This window comes from Carassius auratus, unplaced genomic scaffold, assembly GCF_003368295.1.
Source record: "Carassius auratus strain Wakin unplaced genomic scaffold, ASM336829v1 scaf_tig00033244, whole genome shotgun sequence".
Lineage (NCBI taxonomy): Eukaryota > Metazoa > Chordata > Actinopteri > Cypriniformes > Cyprinidae > Carassius > Carassius auratus.
The window spans coordinates 1-20105 of NW_020526062.1; the positions used below are offsets into that span (position 1 = coordinate 1).

General features: G+C 34.5%; 2 protein-coding genes and 1 long non-coding RNA gene across 3 annotated transcripts; 1 reads left to right on the forward strand and 2 right to left on the reverse strand.

Moving 5' to 3' along the window:
- The first annotated feature begins 3807 nt into the window (after positions 1–3807).
- LOC113081156 (uncharacterized) lies at positions 3808–6992 on the forward strand. Its single transcript, XM_026253205.1, has 2 exons — positions 3808–3953; positions 4049–6992. Exon 2 carries the CDS (start codon positions 4684–4686, stop codon positions 6811–6813), a length of 2130 nt encoding a protein of 709 aa, XP_026108990.1. The 5' UTR covers positions 3808–3953; positions 4049–4683; the 3' UTR covers positions 6814–6992.
- Positions 6993–7002: 10 nt separating this feature from the next.
- On the reverse strand, positions 7003–13027 carry LOC113081151 (adhesion G protein-coupled receptor E3-like). The gene is made up of 11 exons (XM_026253199.1): positions 12582–13027; positions 12110–12141; positions 11478–11555; positions 11185–11374; positions 10698–10814; positions 10391–10572; positions 9774–9935; positions 9495–9701; positions 8655–8887; positions 8349–8415; positions 7003–7008 (listed from the first exon to the last, which is right to left on the reverse strand). The coding sequence occupies exons 1-11, from the start codon at positions 12760–12762 to the stop codon at positions 7003–7005; spliced, it is 1455 nt and encodes a 484-aa protein (XP_026108984.1). The 5' UTR covers positions 12763–13027.
- A 1058-nt stretch (positions 13028–14085) lies between these two features.
- LOC113081153 (uncharacterized) lies at positions 14086–15105 on the reverse strand. Its single transcript, XR_003282113.1, has 3 exons — positions 15054–15105; positions 14264–14321; positions 14086–14118 (listed from the first exon to the last, which is right to left on the reverse strand). It is a non-coding gene; the product is annotated as an uncharacterized LOC113081153 (long non-coding RNA).
- Positions 15106–20105: the final 5000 nt, after the last annotated feature.

Genomic DNA, 20105 nt, shown 5'->3' on the forward strand with positions numbered 1-20105 from the left:
TAATTGTGCAACCAGATTAATTTAATTGTTTAATTTCTACATAGTGAAATTAATTAGATATTTTCATTAATATACAGACAAATAAAGCAAACCCATCATTTTCAACTCTAACTTTATTTTTCTGATCCAAGAGATATTTTGCTCTCCCAAACAAGAGTGCCTGTAATGTAACTCAGAAGTGACCGTTTCTCAAAGACCTCAATACATGGTACACCACACACAATTACGGTCACAATCAGTGAATAGTGTTTGAGTATAAATGGGTCATTTTGAGTAAAAAATGAACTTCAGGCGTCACAAAAATGAATGTCACTAAAACTAACATCAAAAGCAACCATAAAACTGTGTAAATACTGTGTAAACTCTGTGTAAACTTAACATTTTTAATTATTCATGCCCCAGTGCATGATGGGAAATACACTGAAAAAAAAAATATTCATTGAATTTACTAAAAAAAAATTATGGTGGTTTAAGTGGTTGTAATCAATTTATTTTAGCTATATTTAAATAAACAAATTTATTATCACCAAAATATAAAATTAACTTTCAGGAAAATTTGTTCAACTTAATATTTTCAAACTGAATTTAATTAATTCACATGGCTTGGATTTAACACACGTGTAATTCGTTTAAAACCAATTAATATTTATTAATTAAAATCAAAAACTAAATTTAAATGGATTAAACTAGCACAATTGAATTAAGCTTAATTTAATTGGGGCCATAATCATTTTTTTCAGTGTGTCTTAGTTAACTCATAATGATCATTATTAGCTAAAATGAACAAAGCAATTAATCAAATTTAATTCATAATACAGGTTAGACAATAATAATACAGGGCCAAGATTATCACAAATAAACACAAGATTTTGACGCATATCCAAGGGTTGGTGGGCATATGGAGAGCGCACTGCCAGGAGGCATGGGCGCGAACCCTTGCATTTCCTATCAACAGTGGAAACAACTTTAAAAACTCTATCATTTCTGGACATACAACATAATAATACATCATTCGCAACTATACTTTTATTTGTGTAAACTCACAATACAAGAAAACGTTGTGCTTTTGTAGCCTATAATAAAATAAAACAACCAGACACGCTTTCATAATCTCCCTGAAAAAAAAATGCCTAACATTTTTTCCATATTAATTTGTGAATATTTTAAATGTTTAATAAAGGGGCAAAAAGTCATAAACAGAAATCTGAAAATATGTCAATATTTATTTTTTTGCGCAGCATTTGGTATAGCCTACAATTCAAATGTTGGTGTTCACTTAGCGTTTTTTAGAATACAAATGTTATAAGAGCATTATAGGAAATAATATTTTAACAATGTTATCATAAAACATTTTTAGATTATTTAGAAAATGTTATCCTAAATTTAAGGAGAACATTCTGGAAACTTAAATAAAACTACCCGCTAAAAATGTTATAAATAATGTTCCAACAATGTTATCATTAAACATTTTTAGTGTGTTCTTATAGAATTGTATCTATACCTTTAAGGAGAACATTCTGGGAACTTAAATAAAACTACTCAATTGAATGTTATAAGAAGGGCAGGGGGTTTTCAAACTGTGGGTCACAACCCACTTGTGGGTCACAGTATGGACCAAGGTGGGTCGCACAAAGTCACTTGGCTGCAGCTAAATTTGTGTTACAATGACACACACACACACACACACACACACACACACACACACACAGTTCAGTCTAGGGCTGCACAAACGTGACGAGTGGGAACGGTGCGAGGCCGGTGGAGTGGTTGGAATTGAGCGACACCTGCTCGACTCACCGGTCTCGAGAACCACGGAGGAGATTGGAAGGATACAAAAGAGGAGCGTCCGTCTCCCCGGCAACTCACTCCAGCCCACCGCCTCGAGCATCATCCTTCGCCCTGCTCGATGGCACTGCGGATTCACCTCAGCGCTGAGGGATCTTCGGCAGCGCGTCCCACATTCCTCCCGGGAATCGGCACCAGTCTAACACATTAAAAACTTCTCAATCACGGAAGAAGGAAGCGGGAACCGGGAACCCACTTGTCACAACGATATAGCCCACCAACATTAATAAGGACTGCAATATCCCTAGTGTGATTTTCGAATTGCAATTAAGTCCGCCTGCTTTGCGTGTTTTAAAGCGCGGGCGCGCACCAGTTGTAATAACAGTGAAGGTCTCAGAGCAATGCCATTAAATGGTTAAATCGGTCCGCATTATTAAAAGAGAAAAACTTGCTCACTTCAATACACTATATTCTGCATGAGATTGCATACACCAGAAAACAAATGTTACGAAAACTGTTTCAGGTAGGCCATGTTCATTCATTTCTATCGTCCAGTTTGAACTCTGCAAAAAACGTTTCATCGTTTCATCTTTCATCCTGTGATTTTGCCAAAAATTTGCCAAAGTTCAGAAATCTTTTGAAGATATTGCTGAACATTAATTTAACCATTGCTAAAATAAATTTCTGCCTGAACTTAATGTCCCCCAGTTTTTTTATTATTATTATTATTTAAAACGAGACACGTTTATTATTATTTTTTACCTATTTCACAATTATTTTAATCTCCAAACAGTTTCAGATAGTTCTGCTTTGCTTCTTATGCTTTCTAAAAAAAGTGTTTGTTTGTGCTCCGTTCTCGCCGACACACGCAAGGATCATGAATGCATTTTCTGCAACAAAATACAGCAGCGCAGATTACAGTTCACTGGAGTGAGCCTGTTTCATGTTTTATGTACACTACATATTTTAACGTCTGTAAACAAAAATTAAAACTTAAATATTAATAGTGAATTTTTTTCAGGTGTACTCTAAAATAATTGTAATATTATTATTTTTTTCTTTAATACTTAATTTCTGTCATCAAACTTTTTTAAGGAAGATTAGGCTTAAAGTACTATATACCTTTCTTTCCCCTCAAATACTGTGGTGGGTCATGAAATAGATTACACTTGTCTAGGTGGGTCGTGGAATGGAAAAGTTTGGGAACGATTAGGGAATATGTTTTAACAATGTTATCATTAAACATTTTTAGATTTTTTTAGAGAATGTTTTCCTACCTTTTAGGAGAACATTCTGAGAACTAAAATTAAACTACCCACTTAAAACATTATTAGAACATTTTAAGATAATGTTCTCAGAACATTTTTAGAACAAAAAAATTCTAGCTGGGACCGTTCATTTTTCATTTTTCAATTACGGGTTAAAAAAGGAAAAAAAAACAGAATGGACACAAAAACACACGGACATGGCAGCCTATTGCTCCGTACTACGGGAATTGTTTCTTTCTTATTTTATTCATATTTTTTTTATTGAATTACAAAAATACAAATAAATTGAGTATGTTCTCATAAATTATGTTTATCCACATAAGGATGCAAAAACTAAACAAAAAAATAAAGTGAAATAAAAATGAAAGGGCAACACAAACATACTATAAAATTAATTTGCCTGCACCTAGGCTATGTTATCTAATGAAATTCAGAACACCATCAAATCTATTTACACAAAAAAAAATACTTTTTGATTTATTGTACTTTATAAATGACAACAACTTCTAAAAATGCATGAAATGAATGTCTGTTACAATCAAATAAACAATTATAATGTATAATTCATTTAATTTGATGACTTTTATCTATCCTCTTTGGTCTTTTATTTGGCTGAATTTATGGAACTTTTTTACTTTTTAATTTATTTTAGGCTACTTTATAAATTGCTAAAACTATCAATATATTATTTAAGGTATAAGGAATTTCCTTGACATGTCATCCTTCCCATTTTTTTTTTTTTTTTTTTTTTTTTTTTTGAAGGATGAGGATGATCAAGACAATGGGAATGACCAAACAAATACAAAAGACATCCTGAGTAATACGTCCAACAGTGGACCAGACGAAGTGGACAAAGACAGATCCATCAGGACCAGTTTATTTTGTGCTGACATTCAAGAAGTAAATACACATATCACACAAGTCTCACCTTTGGTTAAATACCCTTTTCATTCATTGATGATATTTCACATCCTATTTTCATTTATAACCTGTAGAATGAGGAAGACCTGTCAGATTCTGAATGGAACATGCTTGATTCTGAAGATGAAAATTATGTGGACAGAGAAGACTTGATGGAGGGCAGTACTAGTGGAGAAAACACATCTGAATTATCAGTGGTATGTAGTAAATGGTTCTGTGACACAGTGTTTTTGTTAGTGTAATAGTTCACGTTGACCTGTTTTGCCAAAATACGGAAGTGAATTGACAGACACAAATAAAGTATTCTGCATTACCAACCCATGAAAGCACAAATAAAAACTAATGAGAATTTTGACACCATTATGACATATCATTCCTGGGCAATTCTAAAATTCAAGAATGTACCAAACCCTGTTATTTTTTATTTTTTATACCCTGTTATTTTTGGTTTGCAGCTAGGATATGTTAAAGTGATTTAAAGTGAAAAAAGTAAAGCCATTTTGTGATTATCCAGGGTAAATATTTCTAGGAAATATACCCAAGAAAAGGAAAGAAAATAAGCTGGACTGATATTCCTGATCATTCTGCTGCTCACATTTTTTTTTAATATTTTGTCTCTCTCTCCCTGTAGGGAAATGAAGATATAGCCGTTACTGGTGACAAGCCCTTGTATCCTGGTGCACCTATTTCAAAAGGAGAAAGTGTATTAATGCTGATGTCCTATCTGTTGCGGCACAATTTAACAGGCAAAGCACTTACTCACTTACTGGAAATGTTTAACACAATGTTTCCAGGTCTGATCCCATCTTCACATTACCTTTTCCACAAAGATTTTGGAAGTTCATCTAAATTTGAAGTTCACTTTTATTGTGAAAGTTGTTTAAAATACCTAGGCGTCAGAGGAGACTGTCCCTCTCAGTGTGACACTTGCAATACAGAATTTGATGCCAATGCAAACCTTAAGAATGGATTCTATTTTCTTGTGTTGCCCCTGCATGCACAGATTCAGCAGCTTTTGCAAGAATATGGTGTCAATCTTAACGAAAAAACTAGAACCTGTGGGGTTCTCTCTGACATACAGTCTGGTGAAGAGTATCAAATGTTATGTGACAGTGGAGTTCTTGGAAAAGATGATTTGACGCTAATTTGGAATTGTGATGGCGCACCAGTGTTCAAAAGTTCTAAATGCAGCATTTGGCCAATTCAGTGTCAGGTAATTGAACTGGAACCAGAATTGAGAAAAAGTCAAATTTTGATGTCAGCGTTATGGTTTGGGCCAAGTAAACCATCCATGCTAACATTACTAAAACCATTTGTTAAAGAAGCCTTATCATTAGAGACTGAAGGTATTGACTGGCAAGACACACAGGGAAACCGGCATGTTTCTAAAGTGTTTGTGGTGGTTTGTAGCTCTGATTCAATGGCTCGTCCAATGCTTCGTAACACAAAGCAGTTTAATGGTTTTTATGGTTGTGACTTCTGTTATCACAAAGGTGGTAAATCCTATCCATACGATCAACCTGAACCCGCACTTCGAAATGAAAGAGATCATTTCAGTCATGCAATGTCAGCTTCAGATAATGAGCCAGTATTTGGAGTCAAAGGGCCATCTCCTTTAATGAAGCTTAGTCATTTCCAAATGATAAATGGTTTCATTCCTGAATATCAACACAATGTGTGCCTTGGAGTTACTCGGCAACTGTCCACATTGTGGTTTGATACAGCAAACAGTGAAGCCCCCTGGTACATTGGCAAACAGACGGAAGAGGTTGATATGCGACTTTTAAAAATAAAACCTCCTGTTGAGATAACTAGGACACCAAGATCAGTGAATGAAAGGAAGTTCTGGAAAGCTTCAGAATGGCGAGCATTTCTCCTATTCTATGCTCTCCCTGTACTGAAAGGAATACTCCCTGCCAGATTTTGGAATCATTTGTTTTTACTGGTGTTTGGAATATATACATTACTCCAGGATAAGATCAAGACTAGAAGCGTATTGTTGTCAGAACTGGCTCTTAAAAAATTTGTAATAGAATTTCAAAGAATATATGGGAAAGACCACATGACTTTTAACATACACTTGCTCACACATATCGCACAAAGTGTGAAACAGTGGGGACCATTATGGGCTACGTCAGCCTTTCCATTTGAATCCAATATGGGTACTCTATTAAAGTATTTTAATGGAACACAGAATGTCCCTTCACAAATAGTTAGAAAATTTATGTTGTGGAAAGAATTGCCAGAAAAGGCTAAACATATGAGTGCAAAGGTCCAGTCATTTGTTAAAGAACTTTATTTTAATAAGCGAAGAACAGATAAATGTGAAACATTAAATGATAGTGTCCAGGTTTTTGGGCATCCCCCATTTCAGGAAAACATCACAACTTCTTCTAGGCTTGCAATTTCTAAGTTATGTGGAAATCTAAGTAACTGCTTCTGGTCTTACAGCCGTTTCTTGGTTAATGGAGTTCTGTATCACACTCAAAAATATGATCGACTGAATAAAAGATATAACAGTGCTGCATACTTGAAAGATAGTACATTCTGTTTAATTAATGACTTGGTCATTTTTAAACAAATGTGCGCCCATCAAAGCCCTGCATATTGTGCATGTACCAAACATTGCTGTGCTTTAGTTGAGGTACTTGTTAAATCTAGCAGGCCTTTATGTAAAGATTCACAAATAAATGTAGAGAGTACTTTTGTACATGAGGTTAGGAAGAATGGAAAGATCAGTGCCATCTGGCCTGATATGATAAAAATGAAATGTGTTGTTGTTGAAACAGTTGACAATTTGTACATTGCACCTTTGCCAAATCCATTTGAAAGAGACTAAAAAAGCAGTCATTATTGATATTGTACATAGTACTATAGTGTTGTTTTGCCAATATTTTATGTTTCATAAAAAGACTTGCTTCTTTTCCTATTTGGCTTGATGATTTGTAATGAGATTTAAAATTGTATCTGCTTGTATAGCTATCTGTGTTATTATAGAAGCCAGTATGAATTAATTCTGTTCCAATTCTTACACCTGGGAAGAATTGCCAATAACATCATTAAAAATGTATCTGTCTCTATGTGGGTTAGTATCACTGTGTCAATATCATGTTCAGTTACATGTTTATTTTATTTACTCTATGCTATTCCACCCAAAAGCTTGTTACAATATAAACTTGAACATGTTAGTCTATAAGACAGTGTGTAATATTATGTTAAAAAGTATTAAGTAATAAAGTAATAAGTATAAAATTAATAAGCTACTCAATCAAAATAGTAAACACAATTACAAGCCAAGAATACTTAGAATACTTAATTATACTTTTAAGTATATCTCGAATAGCAAGAAGGCCAAATATACTTAGACTTGTCTGTCAGTATCTGTAAGTCAAGTATACTTAAGTGCAATTTGAAGTATATTTCTGAGAAGTACATCTAAATAGTACATACAAAGTAGACTGAAAGTAAACTCTCTTAATTTTAGTTTAAAAGAAGTATACTAATAGCACACTTGAATAAACTTCTTTTTCATAAGGGTTGGTCCGGCTGAATTTCTCTTTGTAACTTTTGTGCAGCTACCGGCTGGTCTCTGCTGTCTACCTTCACCAGATTTTATTATTTGGATTTTCGTGTTCATCAGGCATGTCTGCATAATTAAGCTAATCCACTTTAAAAATGTAGAAGGTCTTATTATATTAGATCTTAGCCTGTTGGCTTGCGTCTCAAAATTGGCCTTTAGCAGCCCTCAGAGTGGCTTCGTTCTGCACTTGCTTATAGCACGGGGCTATTGGGTTTGTACCCCATAATCATTCAACACAACAGGAGACCGTTCAAAAGGGAATGCTCCCGTTACTAATGTAACCTCAATTCTTAGTAAGATGCAGTCAAGTCAAGTCAAGTCAAGTCATGTCATCCTTATTTATATAGTATTTTCAATAATACAGACTGTGTCAAAGCAGCTTTACAGTATTAAATAGGAAAATAGTGTGTCAATAATGCAGAAGGAAAATAGTAATCACTCAATTGTCAAAGGCAGTTCATCATTGAATTCAGTGATGTTATCGTCCAGCTTAGATTAGTTGAAATAGTGTCTGTGCAATCAAGTCGACAAACAGATGTGCTATAAGGCTGCATGCAAGATGTTGACTATCTCTATTAGTCAAAAGATTCTGATGAAACGGCACAGCTGACTTATATAGCATTTGTTTGTGCAGCTACACAAACATGAACCAATCAGGCTTTAGTTTTCACTGGAGTTTACCCTGTAAGCCTTCAATGCAATGCCTTATCTTAGAGGACCAAGTTTATTTTAGTAACCAGATCATTTTCCTTTTAATAAAAATAAAAGTCATGAGAAATACGAGAAGTGTTTACCACTAGTATGACACAAACAGGACCCAGAAAACTCCAGATAAAGCCTTTATCCATTTTAATCCAGCAGCTGTTTAGAGAGAAAAACAATAAAATAACTGAATTAATTTGTCAGAGATACTATTTCAGGTGCTGACTGGTGAAAATTACAGATTTTAATATTGTGCAAGATGTTGATACGGCCTACCCTATTGGTGTGATTTGAAGCATGGCTGCTGGTTTGAGCAGGTTCTTAGCTAGTCACATGACCAGCATCCATGCTTCAAAACATACCGTCAAATTAACTTAAAAACGACAACAACAACTCACTGTTCACTGCCATAGCCTTCTGGAACCACACCGACAGACACACACACCACAACCAGAGCGAATACATATCCAATCACACACAGGAATCCACTGCTAAGCACCTCCCTATCTTTGGAGCTGATCTGTGATAGGTTCTTCACACAGATGAAGAGCAGCGCAGCTTCAATGAACATCCACACAAAGCCGGAGAGAAAGAGGAAGTGCAGAAGACCCGAGATCATGGCACACAACACCTAGAGACCAGGAGAGATGGTTATGATGATTTTCAGTGAAGCTGTGCTGAGCTGTAGGGCTCGCAGAAGCTGATTTTACCAATTGCGACATGTTCCTGGATCAACAACTTTGTTGACCCTGAAACAACATTGTGATAGACCAATCCCATTTAAAAAACAGTTTATAGTTTCAGTGTTTGGTGCTTGTACATCAGTGTCATTCATCTATCATTTCCTTTGATTTTAGGGATTACTCACTGGTAAGGTTAGGTTTAAGTGTATAGATATGGTCAAGACTACATTTTTGGATTAAAATGTTGTCCCAGGGTCAACAAGATATGTGGACGTGCGTAGTGCTACTTCATCGGTCACTGTGATTTTTCCAAGCAAGACATGTTCCTGGATAAACATCTTTTGTTGATCATGGATCAACATTACTTTCCAAAAAATAGGCTTAATTCAATCACTAACCCTACCCATCTGATTAACAAGGGTGTAGAAGCATCTGACCCTGATCACATCCCTAAAACAGATATTTCCTGAAATGTTGCCCCTCAGTTCTGACAGGTTGATAGGAATGTTGATCCAGGAACATGTTGTACTTGGTGAAATCAGGCATCATTCTCACCTGCTGAGGCCGTATAAGGCTCAAGAACCTCTGTGTGAGCAGGAACAGAAGGTGAGCCAGCAGAAGACTGATGCAGATGTTGATTCGAGCCACATTATTTACTCCAGAACTCCACTGACAAAGGGCAAAGGTCAACAGAGCCAAACTGAAGAACACCAGCCCCACGATCACACACACCAAATTCAACAGATCCAACCGTGAGTCACTCTGAGAAAATGTCAGAATAATGAGTGCCAAATCAGTGCACTTCTACAGTGCTCACTAGAAATGTTCTTGTACCTCTGCTGGGCGGCTGGTTTGCATGATGAGAGCAAATGTTGAGAGGTGAACACAGGAACACACAGTGTAGCTGCTGTTGGTCTTTAAAACAGAACAACCATCTACGATCCACTCGCTGATATTCCAGTACACACAGGACAGAGAACCGCTGGGATCAAAGTCCTGCAAAAACAATCATGAACATTAATGTTATTTAATATTATATTACAGTTTTTCTCAGCTATTTAGAGACTTTTTTCAAAACTTTGCGCACAAACTCAAGAACCACACACAAAAAATGCAAAATGCCTCACATCTCTTGATAAAATGAAGCACTGCATTCAAAATATTAAAAACATATCTCAAAGCAAACATTTGCAATGAACTTTTCCTTAATATTAACTGCTGTCAGTTTTTTGTGTGTTACATTGTGTGTTGTGTATTGTAAAGAGTCAAAGGCAGATAATGTGTACTTCTGCTGTTTGAATGTCAGCTTTCAGAAATCATGTGGCAAGTACAGATTTTGTATGTGAGAAGTAAAAAAAAAGAAATATCATCATATTAAAACACTGAATATTAGAAGTGTCCAGGTGTTCGTCAGCGCTCAGGTTGGACAGAAACACATTCGAGTCTCTCACTCTGATGTGTTTGAGAGTGAAGTTGACTGGTTTGGTGAGCTCAGTGTTGGTGGTTTTGGGAAGAGTAGCTGAGATCACAGTGGACATCATGGTTTTAACCGTGTCAGATGATGTGTTGAAGAAGTCTGGCTTCAGTAGATTCTCCATTGTGTTGTAGCTCATGAAAGCCACTGCAGCTGATCCTGTGAAACAGAAACAGAAGCGTACATGCAATACTACATAAAAACAGTAAAGTAAAGGAGGTTTAGTGGTGATGATACGACACATCTCTATCATTTTTATATTTTTTTAAATCACATAAACATACTTTCTTTGCTGTTCTTGGCGATCCCAATGAGATCGATGTCCATAGAAGAATTTGTTGTGTCAAGTCGAGGGATTTTCTCAAAGGGGACCTGTGGTCCAACCATAAAGACTTGACCCTCTGATTAAATACAAGAAAGCAGATATATTATTCTGTCATTTATATTTGTTTTTCTTTTTTTCTTTTTTTATGAAAGTCCAATTAATTGATGCATTCATTCATTCAATTAGTACAAAAGTAAAAGAGGTAACGTATGTAACCCTGGTTCCTCGAAGGTGTGATCCCTCCAATGTGATGTCTCTGAATATTAGCACAATTACAGTAATTATTAATGTATGTCATCTGAAGGTCAACATTAAATTAAAATAGTTACTGAAGCTCATGTGTTGCTGTCTGACCCACTGCTGCTCTCCAGACTAAATCAAGTCACTGACATCATACTGTATATAATCTCAGTCATCAATGATAGTTTAATCATGCCACCACTTACCCACAGCAGCAAGAGTAAAACTGACACTGTCATTTGTGTCGGTCTGCTTCACTAATGTTGAAATGAGTCTCTCGCTGCTTTTTAACACAAGGTTTCCATAGGAGGCTAGTTCAGCTGGGTTTGCTGATGATGATGACTCTAAAATATTTTCTGAAGCATTGAAGGCCATCATTAAAATGTTTGTCACAGTCTAATGTATTGATTAGAGAAATACAGTTACTGTATATACACATTTCAACAGAGAAATCATTATGTAACATTATTATTTTAATATTTTTCTCTTTAAAGCTCACACTCAAAGGAAGCACTTGAGCTGTAATATTCTCGATCTGCTCAAGAAGGTTTTGTAAACATCCTCCAGAGGTCTGACTCTGAAAACACACAACTGAGCTTTATACAGTAAATAAACCAGACTCTGTGGGCTAACAGAAATTAGCTTGTGCACAAATCAGCTATAGGTAGAGAAACAAACTCCCACTTTATATTAAGTGGCCTTAACTACTATGTACTTACATTTTAATTAATAATTTAGTACAATGTACTTATTGTGTACATACATGTTTTTTACATTGTACTTATATTTAAAAAACAACAACATGCAATTACAACTGTATTTAATTTCTGTAATTACATTTATAATTACACTGTTGACCCATACTTCACACCTTAACCCACCCTTAAACTTACCCATACCTCCAACCCTCTCCCTAACCTTACCCCTATCCCACCTCAATAACAGCAAAAGTGTTTTACAATACAATATGAACACAATAAGTACATTGTACTTATTTTTTATGTAAGTACATAGTAGTTAAGGCCACCTAATATAAAGTGGGACCACAAACTCATATGTTAAATATCTGCCAATGCACATCTTATTACACTGCTCTTTAGACGATTATTGATAGAAGCTTTAGGAACTTACAGTGCATCCTTCTTGCAGTGTTATATTTATTACTGCAATGACAGAATAAAGACAGATAATAAAGCAAAACAGCAAAAGAAAAAAAAATTGTGAATTATTTTTTAAAAAATAAAACAAGGGTCATAAATAACAAATGCATCTGAGTGTGGGGAACAAACTGAAACTGCATGTGAAACTAAATTCTAAAAGTGACTAATATGTCAAACAATCTTCTCAAAGTCAACCACACAGAAACTGAGAAAACATAATTCCTCCTAATATCCACAAATGTTTTATTTGAAGGAGGTCGCCTTTCAATGCTATTAATGCTGCTAACATCTGAAAGTGTGGATGAATAGTAAATTAAATTTCTCTTTTATTCCTCATCTTTATCTAGAGACACAAACACCGATCTATAGTATAGTTCTACAGATCCACAAACATTCAGTCAAAACTCAGAAAACAGAGGAATCAATAAATCCGACTAGTTTACCAGCTGAGCTCGTCTCTGGTGCGACTGTAGTAATGCTGCTGATGTTAGGAGGGACTGAAACAATATTGACTGATGAATACCAGTGAACAAAGACACAAATAAAACAAAGAGCTTGAGTGAATATAATTACCTGCACAGTATGCAAAATGACAGCCATATGGACGAACCAACTCATAGACATAATAATTGTCCCGGCAGGCTATGACTCTAATGTTATGCGTATGAAAGCAGCAGTTATTGCTCCAGGAAGTGCAGACTTGCATAGAGACGATTCCATCCTTATATATTGGGTATCTACCATTAATCCACATTGGGAGATTTGTGCCACAGCTATAGGTGTCAACACATGTGTCTGGGATATGAGTGCTAATGTTGTTAATGAAGAACCGATACCAGCCGCTCCAGGTGACATCCTGGTCACAATATATGACAGAAGCATATCGATTACTGCTAACTCTCCAGGGATCGTCCAGCACACTGTAGCTGTAGCAGGGGTCAGAGACCTCAGCTGAAATGAAAATAATGACCTCTTTTTATTTAGCATTTACAAAACTAATCTTGAGTTATAGCCTATAGTTCATGAACATTACTAGCAGCCCTTCACATACAGTATCCTTCAGAAATACACACAGTATTAGTATATAATTTATATTATCAGATCTTCACATTTACAGTTACATACCAGCTGTGACTGGCACTTGTGTGACAGTCATACAGGACAAGATGTCTGGGAAAAATATAATGAAGACAAATTAATGCATGTTTCATAGCGGACAACAGACCAAACACATAAAACTAAAACAACATAAAAACTGCCATATCAGGCGTTTACTTAAAGGGACAGATTGAATTTTACTTTAGCCATTTTCCTGAAATTATGACATGTGTCAGTGTCTAAATATATATACCCAACTCTATATCACACAAGTCTGGATGATTAGAAAATGAAGCTATCACAATATTTCAACATCACAACTTGAGAATATTTCGGAGCTTTATAGCTTTGGTTTTCAACTACAGCGGTTATATAGAAAAGAATGATCAAGATATTCTTCCATGAAAGAAAAAAAAATCAACTCTTGGCTGTTTATCACATTAATAGCAGCAATACATTATTAAAGACTGCCTGTGGTGAACAGTAAATGAAGTCAGGAATAGAGTTACATTCAGCCATTAAGGCAAGAAGAAGAAAAAACTCAAAAAGCTCATATTTTTCATATATTTTAAACGAATCAGAGCAAACAGAGTAGGAGTCCACTAGCTGTCAGTGAATGAATTGACTGCTGTCTGTTCACTAATGGAGGAAGATGAAAAAGAGATGACCAGAATAATATGTTAAGTCAAACATTAAACTTAATTAGTATAAGTTATAAGTTAAATATATAAGATCCCAAACAAGATCAACATACAGAAGTACATACAGAAGGCTGATCAAGACACGTGAAGTTGTAAATACATTTTTAACAAAAAAAAGCAACTAGCGAAACTCATGGTTTATACTTACACAGCATCACAGAGATCGGCACTCTTAAAAAACCTGTAAAAAGAAATACAATCCTACATGCATCATGTGACCACAGTTTTTCTTATAAATGTTTCAGGTCAGTGTAAACCAACCTTCACATACTAATCATGACAATCAATCAGTCGATACTAACATGCATGCATACACACACACTCACCTGTGTGAAAGAAAGCCATTGTCTGTTTGACAGTCAGTGTATTTATCTAGTGTATCATCTGTTCAGACGGGGGAAAAAAACAACAAACAGCTTTGCAGTTGATTTCAGGTTATGTGTGTGTGTGTGTGTGTGTGTGTGGAGCATTTCCACTGCATTTATTAATTTAAATTATAGAAATCATTTATAATTGCAGAGAGTATGAATCATTTATTGGCGGAGCATGAAGAAATAAAGAATGACGTGATTTAGAGAAGTAAAGCATGTTAATCAGGTTACTTTTCCTAAGTACCTAGTAAAGTAACACATTGCATTTAAATGTACAATGTTCCTTTTTCAAATGTGTAATGCAAGTAACACTGATATTTCTCCTGTCCCCATATAGAAAGAAATCTTTCAGCCTGAGGCTTATTAATTATTAATTTTACTTTTGATGTGAAACACACACACACACACACACCCAGCCCAGGTGAACAACGATAACAAAAAAATCTAATATAATACATCATCTTCCATTAAAAAAGTAACTACATAGCTGAATAAGTTACTTTTTTTATGGGATCAATGCAATATTATGATACATTTAAAAGTAACTTTCCACAACACTGAATATTACAGGTGAGTGGCAGAAGTGATCGTATATGAATCATCTTAGAATAAAAATGTAAAGGTCAAAGGGCTTACAGTAAGATCCCAAACCACACAACTGTAACTACACACAAATCACAGTCCATGAACACATATCAGCACATGCTGCAGTGTCTGAATCACATCACAACCATGAAGATCTTACCTGATGTGAGCTGATATACAGTGATCCTCATCTGACACAAAAGTGTTCAAATATCTGTTTTGAAATGCTTATAGAGAGGTTATCAGCTCATCCTTCTGAAAAGGAAATATGAGCCAGAGTCCACTGTTTCCTTCTCAAATTCAAATACAAATAAATGCAGTTCCTTGTCAGTGAATTTACATATACTATTTTTGCTTTCTAGCAGGAATATTATACTTGAATATTTAATAGTATCCCCTTCATGTAATCATAAGTCATTCTTATCAGGTTTGGTCAGTTTTAAGCAGAGGACTCCAGCTGCTGAATACTGATCATTAATTTAGTGTTTTTTCCTCAGCTCTACACGACCTGTCATTACTAATCCCAGCATTGACTTCTTCTTCATTGATAAGATGGATATTTTAAGTCTCATCCATGTTCTTACCTTGATTACAACAGAATAGTAGATGCAATAAAGGCAAAGGCAACATAACCTAGAGACAGTAATGTAATCATTATATATAAGTATCTTTATATTAGTTCATGCTAAATAACATCTAAACTTTCACAAAACAATTCTCAACCATCCAAGCAGACTCTAGTCTGGTCACACACGAGACGATATTAAAATGTTAACCAAATTTAAAACTGGGAGACGACAGACATAAAGACCGTTTTAACCTATTTTAGACGTATAATCCTCTGAACACGCAAATTAGATGATTCGACCAGACAGAGAACTAATACTTACTGTATTCAAAACAAAAAGTCTAAAGGATAAGTAATGCTGAAACTAGAAATTCATGTTGATTTCCTCTAGCAAAACTATTAGGAAAAAGTTGGGTAACACTTTAAAATAATGGTCCGTTGTTAATAAGTAACTACGCAGGAAGTAATAGGTAGTACTACATTAACACTTAACTTAATACTATTAACTAATATAGAAGCAAGATTAACTAAGCAGTAAGTAATAGCTCATTTAGGACATAGGTAGTTCCTTATTAGGTATTTGATAATTACTAAAGAAAAATATTGTCATTGAGAACTACTTTGGAACTATGGCCAACTAATGAAGAATAACCAATTAATTACTAATCACAACAGCTACGTCTATAAAGTGAACAAATAGCTTCTTTATGGAAACGTATATATATATATATATATATATATATATATATATATATATATATATATATATATATATGGATATATATATATATATATATATATAGATATAGATATAGATATAGATATATAGCCTATCCATATGATATATTTAATGAGCTCCATTAAGTTCAATGTCTCCAACTCTAATAACTTTAACGTTAGTGATATTATGCTGGGGAGGGCTTCTCTTTAGGAAGTGACAATAAATGATGTTGTCTTGTCAAAACATATCTGCATCCTTCATGAAAACATTGACTGCATTTATAGTGTTAAGCACAAAACAACATCTTCCAGATTACAATGTCTGGTAGAATATCACTAGTTCCTCACAGAAATATATGGCTGTACAGTATGTGTCAGATAATTTTATTGTAAATTACTTGTGAAATCCATGACTCATTACTCGAGTGTTCAACGTGATCTCATGAGAATACGTGTGTATTTTTACATTAAATGTGGTTCTATCACACGTATATTTACTTACGTTTTCATGCACATAGAAACGTACAATTTATACGTATTTATAGCAGTAAAACGTACAAATACTTACGTGTAGCAGCTAAAAAAACGTAAATATTCTAACGTAAAGTGTGAATGTATAAGATTTCCCATTTATTAATATTAAAATCGTGGCTTTAATGATTTAAATCTGTTGTATTTAATTGTCATATCAATACATGTTTTTATTCAATTTATTGTTTACTCGTCTATTTAATAGGAACTAACATTTCTGTGCATGCTGCAAACCATAGATACACACAAAAGCACAGCATACAATCACAAATCACATCCATTTTATTTGTTTGCTGTACTGCATATCTTTAGAATCCAGATGTTTGCAAGGAACATATCCAAATTCAGCCCTTTATCAATGGATCTTCATATTCATTCTCAGCTACAGCGTCCGTCACAGTCAAAGCACGCGCTCGTTATGATTCGAATTTGAAAATAGCGCCAGTGCGCCACGTTACGACATGGTTTACGGCACTGATATCGAACGCTCATTGGTCCTCATCCAATTCGTCACAGATTGCGACATGTCGTGTTTCAGTTTATGACATTTGAGTACTGCACCAGTGCGCCTTCACGGAGAGAAGACAGATACATAATTTCATGGATTAATAAATTAAATTCTGCTTTGTACCCTATAAAAACTATTACCTCCATATAGAGGACTGCGACTGGAACTCATTATCATTTGAACTACTTTTGGTACCACTTTTGATATTTTCGCAAAAAATAAATGATTAACGTTACGTTTGTTTGTGTTATTTGTGTTGTCTTGTTGTCTTTAAAATAAAAAATCTTTCACTTTAATGTGAAATCTTTCATTTTAAAATAATGGTCCAGATAACTAGTAGTTCATGCGGACTGACAAGATAACACTTGAGTAATGAGTCATGGATTTCACAAGTAATTTACAATAAAATTATCTGACACATACTGTACAGCCATATATTTCTGTGAGGAACTAGTGATATTCTACCAGACACATTGTAATCTGGAAGATGTTGTTTTGTGCTTAACACTATAAATGCAGTCAATGTTTTCATGAGGGATGCAAAGATGTTTTGACAAGAGAACATCATTATTTATTGTCACTTCCTAAAGAAAAGCCCTCCCCAGCATAATATCACTAACGTTAAAGTTATTAGAGTTGGAGACATTGAACTTAATGGAGCTCATAAAATATATCATATGGATAGGCTATATATCTATATATTTGTTCACTTTATAGACGTAGCTGTTGTGATTAGTAATTAATTGGTTATTCTTCATTAGTTGGCCATAGTTCCAAAGTAGTTCTCAATGACAATATTTTTCTTTAGTAATTATCAAATACCTAATAAGGAACTACCTATGTCCTAAATGAGCTATTACTTACTGCTTAGTTAATCTTGCTTCTATATTAGTTAATAGTATTAAGTTAAGTGTTAATGTAGTACTACCTATTACTTCCTGCGTAGTTACTTATTAACAACGGACCATTATTTTAAAGTTTTACCAAAAGTTGTTTGGGTATCATAAAGTTTCTTTATTTTTATTTTATTTTTTAAAATATTTGCATGCTGTAACTCAAGAAATATTAAAGTTGTCTTAATATGATATTAGATACAGTTTCCTTTAGAAACTTTTCTTGTGGAATCTTCATTTGGAAGGCGCTGAATGGATTAATCCCAGGGATATTGGGATCTCAGAGTAGCTCCATGTCCAAATGGTTGTATTCTACCCATTTTCAGTGGTTAAAATCTAAATGTGGTTTTGAGTTTATCTAGTCATCACTATTGTCACGGTCAAATATGCGAATAATAACAGTAACTCTTGGTTAAGCACAAACAGTGTGAAACATAACATAATATTTTCCAGGATCCCTGGGATTTGAAATGTATAATTTCAAACGAACTAGTTCAAATGGAAAACAATATTCTCAGGTCATGTAATCTGTAACAAGCATACTGGTGCCTCATTAGTGTGGGGATAAATCAGTGTCAGCATTAATTTATCAGTAAATTATTAAAATGTAATCGTTACTGACATTTCTCCTGTCCCTGTATTGAAAGAAACCAGCAGAGGCACCTCCTTCGGTCTGAGGCTTATTAATTATCACTTTTGGTGTGAATGGAAAAGATAAATAAAAGTACAAAAAAACACACCCAGCCCAGGTGACGAAAGGTAAAGCAAAATGTATGTACTGTAATGCATTACCTTCCATTAAAAAGTAACTACATAACTTAATTAGTTACTTTTTATGGAGTAATGCAATATTATAATTTTATAAGTATCTTACAGTAAGGGCTTACATTAAGATCCCAAACCACACAACTGTAACTACACACAAATCACAGTCCATGAACACATATCAGCACATGCTGCAGTGTCTGAATCACATCACAACCATGAAGATCTCACCTGATATGAGCTGATATACAGTGATCTTCATCTGACACAACTGACCGTTAAATGCTTATAGAGAGGTCATCAGCTCATCGTTCTGAAGAGGAAATATGAGCCTGAGGCCACTGCTTCCTTCTCGAATTCAAATACAAATACAAATTAATGCATGGAAAACTCACAAATGCAGTTCCTTATCAGTGCATTTTCATAAAAAAACTTTAGCTTTATAGCAGGAATATTATGTAATATAGCCTATTTATGGAAATAATTTGTATATGTAATATGGTTATTATTTATCTTGTTGGCATATATAACAGTTATCTGTATACTTTTTAAAACACTATGACAAGTTAATGTTGAATTTATTATCATTATATATATATATATATATATATATATATATATATATATATATATATATTATAACGCTCTGGTTAAGACCTTTTCACGTGATAACTACTGCACCTTTCTGTGTGCACTAGCTGTTTTTTCGTTCGCTGCCCATTACATATGGTGTAAAGATTCTGTAAATTTAACAGTTGAGCTCTGATGAAGTTTACTTTATTTTTATATTGTTATGTAATACAGACAGAAGTTCCTCTGGCATGTTTTTCATTAGATTCTAGGTGGATGCTTTCCCTGTTGAACGATTGGCTAAGAGACAGCAAAACAAAACTTTATGAACAATGTTCTCAAATAAATAACACTGGAACATCAGATAACATAAACACAGATTTCCTCAAATTGTGTGGGGTATGGCTGTTTTAGCTTTGCTGTAACCTGAACAAAGAACTAGATCTTTTTTTTTTTTTTCTCTACAGTTCCTCCAGTGTTTCTTAGAAAAGAAAAAAAAAAACACGCTTGTCATACGGTGCCTGTAAGATGACTTGTTCAGTTTACTTAGTTTTGTCATGGCCACGACATAACTCGTGGGCACGTGATAATATGTCGTGGCCACGAGATCATTTTGTCGAGGAAACAACATCCATTTCTCGTGGCCACGACTTCTTA

Coding starts and splice junctions, on each gene's coding strand:
- LOC113081156 (XM_026253205.1), top strand. CDS start 4,684: ATGCTGATGTCCTATCTGTTGCGGCACAATTTAACAGGCAAAGCACTT.
- LOC113081151 (XM_026253199.1), bottom strand. CDS start 12,762: ATGTCTATGAGTTGGTTCGTCCATATGGCTGTCATTTTGCATACTGTG. Junction 9,936..10,390: donor TCACTCTCAAACACATCAGA/GTGAGAGACTCG, acceptor TTGTTTTTGCAG/GACTTTGATCCCAGCGGTTC. Junction 8,416..8,654: donor GAAGGCTATGGCAGTGAACA/GTGAGTTGTTGT, acceptor CTCTCTAAACAG/CTGCTGGATTAAAATGGATA.